This window comes from Pteropus vampyrus, unplaced genomic scaffold (assembly GCF_000151845.1).
Source record: "Pteropus vampyrus isolate Shadow unplaced genomic scaffold, Pvam_2.0 Scaffold138, whole genome shotgun sequence".
Taxonomy (NCBI): Eukaryota; Metazoa; Chordata; class Mammalia; order Chiroptera; family Pteropodidae; genus Pteropus; species Pteropus vampyrus.
The window spans coordinates 1,069,676-1,078,743 of NW_011888919.1; the positions used below are offsets into that span (position 1 = coordinate 1,069,676).

Sequence of the window (9,068 nt, forward strand, 5' to 3'; positions counted from 1 at the left end):
GAGTCCAAGTTCTCAAACGACATTCTCCCTTACCCTCAAAAAAGAGCCTGGTATCAGGACCCCGCAGCCCGGGACCTGAGACCCAGTGTGACCCTCCGGCTCCCGGGGTCAGTCGCGCAGGGCGGGGCAGGGCGCGGCGGCGCGGGCGCCTCCCAGGGCCGGAAGCGGCGGGGCCGGTCCCGGCTCCACCCCCGGTCCCGAAGCTCCACCAGCCGCCGCCATGAGTAGCTTTGGAGCTGGGTGAGACCCTCTCACAGACCCCCTCGTCCCCGAGCTCGCGCAGCCTGGACCCGAGGTCTCCGCCTTCGCCAGAGACCCAGGCCCGCGAGCCTCACCCCTTTCCCCCCCGCAGAGGGAAAGTGGAGACACGCCCCTTTCCTTAAACCTTCACTGCTTCCCTTGGTGCTTGAAGTTCGGGGCGCTGTGGGAGTGGGGGTGGGGAAGCGGTGGGAAAGCCGCGCTGGATAGGAGGGAGGGGGTCTCTGCTGACTCCCCTCTTCCAGGATCGCGCCCCTGCCGCTTCGTCTGTGTGATCTTTGGCGATCGCTGCCTCTCTGGGCCTGTGTCTTAGGCTCTGCAAGATGAACCGAGCAAAGCACACGGCCTGCAGAGAGGCGGCGCTCCGCACTTTCGCGGCGCCCATGGTGCATCCGACCTCCCGGGAGCGGTGGGGCGGTGGAGTGCTGACTCCCCTTTTCTGACCTGCCTGCTGATGACTCCCCTTTTCTGACCTGCCTGCTTTTGTTTTGTTTTATTGTGTTTGTCCTGTCCTGACAGCAAAACCAAAGAAGTTATCTTCAGCATGGGTAAGTGGGGCGGGCGGGAGGGCCTCGACTGGGGGCTTGCCGGGGTGAGATGCCGCGAGCTGGAGATCAGGGGACCTGGCTACTAGGCCTTTGCTTTTCTGGCCTCAGTTTCCCCACCTTTTTTTTTTTTTAAGTAACTGAAGGGGAGAGGAAATAGGGATGGGGGCTGGTGTCCGCGCCTGACTCCTGGGGTCTTCTGGCAGAGGAGGGCTCCGTCAAAATGTTCCTGAGGGGCCGCCCTGTGCCCATGCTGATCCCGGATGAGCTGGCGCCCACCTACAGCCTGGACACGCGCTCGGAGCTGCCTTCCTCCAGACTCAAGCTGGACTGGGTGTATCCTTTTGCTTTAATCCCTCCCCCTCCCCCACACCCCATCCCCCCAGTAAGAAGGGGACAAAAGCCCTTCTGGTGTCAGGACTTAAGCAGGAGGGAGTGTCCTTGTACCGAAGGAGGGACATCCAGGCCCCTGTGGCTGGAGGGGGCAGGATGACCCCGTAGTCAGGAGAAAGCCAAGGACGACAGCAGTTTAGCTGAAATGACCTTTTATAATTCATTAAAGCAGCAAATGTTTGCTGAGCACTTTCTGTATGTCAGGTGTGTCAGATGCTCTTTTACGTTCAAGCTGCTTCACGCAGCTCCCGTTCTAAAGTGGATAGAAGCCAGTAACTAAATAAACAAGATAATGTCAATTAGTAGTAAATTCTGAGAATACAATAACCTAAGCTCATGTGAAGGGAATAACTAGATTTCTCTGAGGAGGGGGCATTTTTTATTTTTAAATTTTTTTTATTAAAGCCTACAGCACCTGGTCTTCCTAGGGGGTCTCCCATCCAAGTACTAACCAGGACCGACCCTGCTTAACTTCTGAGATCAGACGAGATGGGGCAAGTTCAGGGTGGCATGGCCATAGACCTGACGAGGGGGCATTTGAGCTGAGAATTGTACAATTAGGAGCCGGCACAGGAAGAACTAGAATGTTCCAAACACAGGCTTCCTCAGGTACAAGGCCTCTGTAGCCAGAGTGTGCTTGGTACGTTTGAGAAACAGAAGTTAGTAATGGTTAACAACCTTGTCTTTGGAATCTGGCAGAAACAGGTCGAAACCCCAGCCTAACCTCTGGCTGGCTGTGTGACACCGGACAAGTCGCCTTTCCTCTATGCCTCAGTTGTCTCCTCTGAAAAACGGATTTCGTGATCTCAGATTCATAGGCTGTAAAACAATACGTAAAGGGGCCGAGTTCATGATACGTGCCCCATAAAACTGATAAAATAATAATCATCATTGAGCGCTTATTACATGCCAGGCACTATTCTAAGTTCTTTGATGCATAAATATGTTGAATCATAGGATCCTTCTCTTCCGTGGAGTTGAGAATGTGTTTTTACAACCAGTGGCCTCCAAGAGTTCCCTGAGGCCTGCAGGGTGGGTGTTACCGCCACGTCCCAGGTCAGGAAACTGAGGCCAAGAGAGGGGGCCTAGGGAGTCGACACATCTGAGTCGAGACCTCTGACGCTGGGCCCCAAGCTTTTTCCAAAAAGCCCACTGAGGCGGGATCTGCACCCTAGGGACACAGTCCCCTTCCTCCTCTCTTGGCCTCAATTTCAGCTCTGGAAGAGGCAGGGCTGCCGGAGCCCAGGGTCTCCTCGAGGCAGCTGGAAATACACACGGGAATCGAGGAATTCCAGGCTGTCAACCCCGGGCCGGGCTTGATAAGCATCGGATGAGAGGCAGCTGAGACCGTGAAAGTCAGCGTGGGTCTCATTTCCCACCTCAGAAATGACAGCGGGGTGGGGCAGTTTCCACGGGGTCAGGATACACATATTGACATTCATTCAGACCTTTTCTGAACATTTTCTGGGGCCTAGGGCTCCGACTCAGTAGTCACCATGACAGCGTCTGCCTGCCCTCGTGGGCCCACAGTCCAGTGTGGAGACAGACTCCTTGACAGTGACAACTCAGAGTGGTCAAGGCTGGGATGGGGGTGCGGGTAGCTGCCCAAGCCTGGGGGTCAGGACGGGCTTCTCACGGTAGTTTCAGAAGTGAACAAAACAGCCCAGTCTCAGCTACCGTGGAACTCAGTCCCATGGGGGAGTAAGAACAGTTAATAAACAGATTAACCAGGTCATTACAAAGTGGTTTAAGTGTAGGGGAGGAAAGCACCTGAGGCTGGGAAGGGTGGTGGGTAGAATGTACTAGGCAAAGCGAAAGTTAGTGCCAGGGCCATGGTCTCGGCATTCTAGCAACTCCCAAATCAGAGTAAGAGTAGGCAGGAGCCCTGGCTCTCTCCTAGGAGTACTGGGAAGCCACAGAAAGTTCTAAACAGGACAGTCAGCCGTTCCTTCAGCAGATATTGAATTCATACGTCAGCTGTGCATCAGGCGCCGCCCTGGGCACAAGGGACACAGGAGTGAACGACACGGACAAAGATTTCTGCTCTCTTGGAGCAGACACTAGTTGAGACAGAGAAGTTCAACAGGTAGCACGTGGGATGCCGACGAATGCGCTGAGGAAATTTGAAGTGGGGGAGGGATGAGGGCAGCGAGCGGGCATGAGTTTGCAGTTTCAAGTAGCACGGGCAGGAAGGCCTCTCTGAGGAGCCAATGGTTGAGCAGAGACCCGAAGCAGGAGGCGGGGAGATGATGGGGAGGAGTAGGCAGGTGGCGGGAGTGGCGAGTGCAAAGGCCCTGAGGTGGAACAGGGAGGAGGCTCCTGTGACCGCAGCTGAGTAGGTATGAGCAGAATAAAGAACCAGGGCCCGGGTCAGGTCAGGCCTCACGCCTGGGCTTTCGTAAGGACTTTGACTTCCTCTCTGAGTGCGGTGGGACCCATGGGAAGGTTCTGAGCAGAGGAGGGATGTGGCTGGCTCAGTGTTAATGGGTTTTAACAGCATCCCTTTCAGGGGAAGAGGATAGGCTATATCCGTGGTCCCCAACCTTTTTGGCACCAGGGGCTGGTGCTCCTGCGAGAATCTAATGCCTGAGGAGCTGAGGCGGAGCTGAGGCGGTGATGCTGGTGCTGGGGAGAGGCTGCGAAAGCTCACCTCCTTCTGTGCGGACCGGTACTAGTCCGTAGTTTGGGGGATTGGGACCCCTGGACTAGAGCTTATATTAGTTTCTTGTGTCTGCTGTAACAAATTAAGCCCCAAACTTGGTGGCTTAAAACAACAAAAATCTCTCGCAGTTCTGGAGGCCAGGACTCTCAAATCATGGTGTCGGGGGGCACGCTCCCTCCTGAGGCCGTGGAAGAGGACCGGTTCCTCGTGTCTCCTAGCTTCTGGTGGCCACGGACAACCCCAAGGGTTCCTTGGCTTGTAGCTGCATCACCCCAATCCGATGGTCTTCATGTGGCCTTTTCCACCCCTGGGTGTGTGTCTTCTCTCTGTGGGTTATAAGGACACTTGTCATTGGATCCAGGGCCCACCCAGATAATCCAGATGATCTCATCTCGAGATTCTTAATTACATCCGCAAAGAGTCGTTTTCCAGGTCAGGTCCAATTCACAGATTCAGCGGGGGATTCATACTTTGGTGGACCTAATTTCGGGGGTGCCATCATTCAAGGCCCCGTGGGGGTTAAGAGTGGGAGCGAGAAAACCTAGCTCCGGGTACCTCGTTGAGTCCAGCACTCAGCTGGCACGTGCGACGCCACACAGGCTCCTTAACCGGCCCCCGGGGGGCTTCCAGCTATGGCTACCGTGGCAGAGACTGCCGTGCCAACCTCTACCTGCTGCCCACAGGGGAGATAGTATACTTCGTGGCCTCAGTGGCCGTGCTGTACAGCGTGGAGGAGCAGAGGCAGCGACATTACCTGGGACACAACGATGACATCAAATGGTGAGGCCCGGGAGAGAGCTCTCTCCGGCCTAGGGCACTCACTATTTGGGTGGCAGGGCAGGGCGGGACCTTTGCTGGCCTGAGGGCTGAACTTGAGGCAAAAAATGTAGATTGATTATATTTCAGATGTCGGTGAATTCATTCAAATGCCTGGATTTTTCACTTTTGAAAGCTCCGAGCTGGCACTCCAGACTATCCTGCAGTGTAGTGTGTTGGACCCGTTTTGGTGGCGGCCCCTTTAAATGGGTGCCCTCTCCTGGCCATTTGTGGTACAGGCCTGAGCCCTGCAGGCATTTGAGTTACAGACCCCGGGGCCTGAGTCTTGTTTCTGAGCTGCAGTACCCAGGGGCTACTTCGTTATGGCTACTGAAAGACTAAAGAGATGTTTATTGACTAAATAACTCAGCCAGCCAACCTGTGAAATGAATAACCGCAGGAGGGGTCCTGGGTCCATTCCCTCCCACTGAGCCTTGTCCATCTGTCCTCTCTCTCTTCAGCCTGGCTGTCCATCCTGATATGGTCACCATCGCCACTGGACAGGTGGCAGGCACCACGAAGGAGGGGAAGGTAACAGAGTGGAGGAAGCAGGACTGGCAGACTGGGGTGGCGTCTTGGGTCAGGGTCGGGGAGTAGAGAGAGGGTGGGCAGGCATCTGGGCCCCCAGGGAACAGGCCGATTTCTTTCCTGCAGCCACTGCCACCCCATGTACGCATCTGGGACTCAGTCTCTCTCTCTACCTTACACGTGCTGGGCCTGGGGGTGTTTGACAGAGCCGTGTGCTGCGTGGGCTTTTCCAAATCGGTAAGTCCTGCACCGACCCTCACCTGCCCACCTGCCCCTCATCTCCAAAATCAAGAGCCCGTGCTTCCCCTTCCCACCCATCCCTTTGGGATGTCACAGGTGTAGGTCACACCCCCTCCCCCAGCGGAATTCCGGGTCCTCCAGGCTGGGCATCCATCTCTGTGGTGTCACAGGCCTGCACTGTTAGCCTTTGTGATGGACACCCATATATTCTGATCGCCCCAAACCCCTCGGTGATCCCTTGTAGATCAGTTAATACTTGTTGCATTATTTTTCACTCCACCTTTCATTCTCCAAAGGTCCTTATCCCTTAGGCATTTTCAGCCCTGTATCTAGGTTGGTGAGGAGGCTCTTGGCACCATTGCCAAGATGGATTTTGGCAAGTCTGGTGTTGGCGGGTCTGGATGAGATAAGTACAGACATGGAGAGTAAGCCTTTAGGAATTTGCAGAGCCATTTGACATTCCCTTAACATCCAAGTATGTGATTGGTGGGCTTTGTTGTTTTTTTAAATTACTTTACATTTTTATCATATTTCACCAAAGTGTTGGTCTACAATGGATTGGGGAATAAAAATCAGCCCATCCTCCCACATGTAGTTTAGGAAACCCTGAATTAGAGCCTCACAGGTTTTCTGAGGCCAAAGGAGACATCTGAGAGCTTTGGGAGGAAAAAAGCTATTTTGTTGCCAAAGTGTGTGAGTGTGTGTGTGTGTGTGTGTGTGTGTGAGAGAGAGAGAGAGAGAGAGAGAGAGAGAGAGACAGACAGACAGACAGACAGAGCCTGCCAAATCAAAATTAATCTGTGTTTAACTAAAGGTATGAAAAAACATTTTACCTAGATGGGGTAAAAGGGGTCAAATATGTGGTGACATTAAAGAATTTAAAAAAAAATTAAACTAAAAAAATTGTTTTACCAGCTTTATTGTTTAATTTCATCTACACCAAAGTCATTCCATAGGAGAGTGCAGGTTAGACGGTCTCGGTAAGAATTCGTGACCACGTGCTGGCTGCAGAGAGAGTAGCTGAGGGTGAATTAGATCGATTTCCTAGGGACGAGTCATTTCCAAAGGAAAATCGTGAAAACCTTTTAAATGTGTGTATGGCTGCTGGATGGGGAGTGTGTTTTAATGTGCTTCACGTGACATGGGCCAGAGCCTTTGAAAATCTTAAAACGGACCTGAGTGGAAAATGTCCCAGTGGGTGAAGTGTTGAGGGGGGCGGGGTCAGGGTCCTGACTCACCTTGCCCCTCCCCCTCCTCCCTTCTTCTCCCAGAATGGGGGCAATCTGCTCTGTGCCGTGGACGAATCCAACGATCACATGCTCTCCGTGTGGGATTGGGCCAAGGAGGCCAAGGTGGTGGACAGCAAGGTGAGGCTCCTGTCTCATCCCCTCCCCTGCAGGACTGGCCGATCTCAGTGGGTGGGAGCCCGGTATCCCACAGACTCACCTTGAATCCCTGGCTTTGCCATTTATTTGCTGGCTGTGTGACTTTGGGCAAGTGGCTTGCCCTCTCTGAGTTCCGGGCGCACCACCTGTAAAATTGGGATAACAGTAGCATCTTCCTTGCAGGGCCTTGGCCTTGATGTTGGGATATGGATGGGTGGCCCAGGCTGAGCAGAAGGGTTGGTATAAGGTAGATGCTGATTCTACAGTCTTGTGATGTCCTAGGCAGACCTTGACTTGCATCCCTGGGTAGTGGCCTGTTTTACAGATGAGGAGCCTGAGGCCCGGTAGAGGGGAGAGCTACTTGCCCAAAGAAGACACATGCCTATTCTGGGCTGGGGACAGGAGACCTGGGTTCTGGATCGGGGCCCACAGTTTGGGGAAGGAGAAGTAGTTGAGAGGCTGGGCTCTGGAATCAGAGCTTCATGAGTTAATTCTGGACATGATGCTTATCTGGCTGTGTGGCCTTTGGCAAGCGACTTCCCCTCTCTGAGAGAGTAAAGCTTAATCTGTAATAGGGGGCACTGATGAGCCTTACCTCACAGGGCGCTGTCGGGTTCAGTGAGGTACTGGATGTAAAGTGCTCGGCACAGTGCTTGACGCAGAGGAGGGCTGTCCGGGTGTCTCCCCGTTATGCTGCTGAAGAGGCAACGATGCTTCGCCTGCCTCCTGCACTTAACTTTGCCTGGATGGGGAAGATCCGGGCAAGTCTGGAGTGCAGTGCGCAACCCACACAGCTGTATAGGGCAGTCCTGTGCGGGGTGGGTGTGGCGGCCCTGATGGCTTTGAGGCCCTCATTCAGATCTCCCCACTCCCCAAAGTGCTCCAACGAGGCTGTGCTGGTGGCCACCTTCCACCCCACAGACCCCACGGTGCTCATCACCTGCGGGAAATCTCACATCTACTTTTGGAGCCTGGAGGGGGGCAGCCTAAGCAAGCGGCAGGGCCTCTTTGAGGTGAGTGCCAGGGGTTCGGGGATGGGCCGGGCTTGCAAGAGGCGGGCAGGGTCACCCAGGCAAACAACAGGATGCTCCAGAAGGTCCCAGAGGCTGGAGATCACAGGGACACTACAGTGTTGCCTGCTGGGGCCTCAGTGTCCTTATTCATACCGTGGGGATGATCTTTCTTAACTCTGAAGTCATGAGGACTCAATGGATGACGTGTCTAGCAGCTCCTGGCGGATAGTGAATGCTCAATAGATGGACATTGAGGTTGTCGATATCACAGATAAGCAGAGAGAAACAGGCACTGAGAGAGAAGCTGAGTGGGAAGCAGAGGGCCTGGGAGAGAAGATGCAGGGGCACCTCTGACGTGGCTCCCCGAGGTGCCATGTCAACTCTTTGGTGAGAGTTGGGGCTTCATCCCAAAAAGGGAGGCCCAGAGAATACCAGGCACAGCTGGAGATGAAATATACCGAGGAGAGGGTGGGTCCCTCTTCCGAGAGGGACCCGGACACAGAAGATGGGGAGGGAGGGGAGAGAAGTGAGGGACAGGGGCAGAGAGGGCGAATCCAAGAGGAAGAGAGCAGGGGGAACCAAGGACAGAGAGGGGACGGGAATCAGGGAGGGGAGAGAGACAGGAAGTGTGCAGGGGTGGGGAAGGGAGACATTACCGCCCAAAAGTCTAGGTGACGTGAGCACCCCGTAGAGGCGGGGGTGGAGTCTTACAGAGCCTCACCCAAAAGCATGGAGGAGTGGAGGGGGTCCCCTCGCTGTAGGACGCCCCCGGTTTCGGCGACCTTCTGACACTTCCCCTTCTCCACCTTAGAAACACGAGAAAGCCAAGTACGTGCTGTGTGTGACCTTTTTGGAGGGTGGCGATGTGGTCACCGGGGACTCTGGGGGAAACCTCTATGTCTGGGGCAAAGGTCAGTGCCACCCCACCTGTTCGGTCCCCAATCCAGTCTTCCCTAGCCCCTTTTGGCTGTGCCTCCCTTTCTCTGCCCCCTGCGTGGATGGTATGTATGGTCCAACAGGCTAAATCCTTACTTGTTCAACTCCAACACCCCCATCAAGGCTCAGCTCCAATATTCCACCTCCGCAAAATCTTTACTTATTTTCCACCTTCGTCCTCTGCATATCGTATGTTGGGGGTCAAGTTTGAAGTGTAGATGGATGGGTTAACCCAGTTGGAGGTAGATGGCAGAATGATGGGTGGGTGAGTGGGTGGTGGGTGGATGGATGG

General features: G+C 54.4%; 1 protein-coding gene and 1 pseudogene across 1 annotated transcript in view; one reads left to right on the forward strand and one right to left on the reverse strand.

The window, feature by feature from the left end:
* EML2 (echinoderm microtubule associated protein like 2) overlaps positions 1-9,068 on the forward strand; it is a 26,576-nt gene that overhangs the window by 4,264 nt on the left and 13,244 nt on the right. The window contains exons 4-13 of the mRNA XM_023535239.1: positions 45-172; positions 229-295; positions 778-806; positions 1,010-1,139; positions 4,489-4,638; positions 5,136-5,205; positions 5,329-5,439; positions 6,714-6,809; positions 7,706-7,840; positions 8,652-8,751. Of these exons, the coding sequence (XP_023391007.1) occupies positions 45-172; positions 229-295; positions 778-806; positions 1,010-1,139; positions 4,489-4,638; positions 5,136-5,205; positions 5,329-5,439; positions 6,714-6,809; positions 7,706-7,840; positions 8,652-8,751 (1,016 nt within the window). The remainder of the gene's footprint in view (positions 1-44; positions 173-228; positions 296-777; positions 807-1,009; positions 1,140-4,488; positions 4,639-5,135; positions 5,206-5,328; positions 5,440-6,713; positions 6,810-7,705; positions 7,841-8,651; positions 8,752-9,068) is intronic.
* Positions 1,600-1,718, reverse strand: LOC111744659 (annotated as a pseudogene).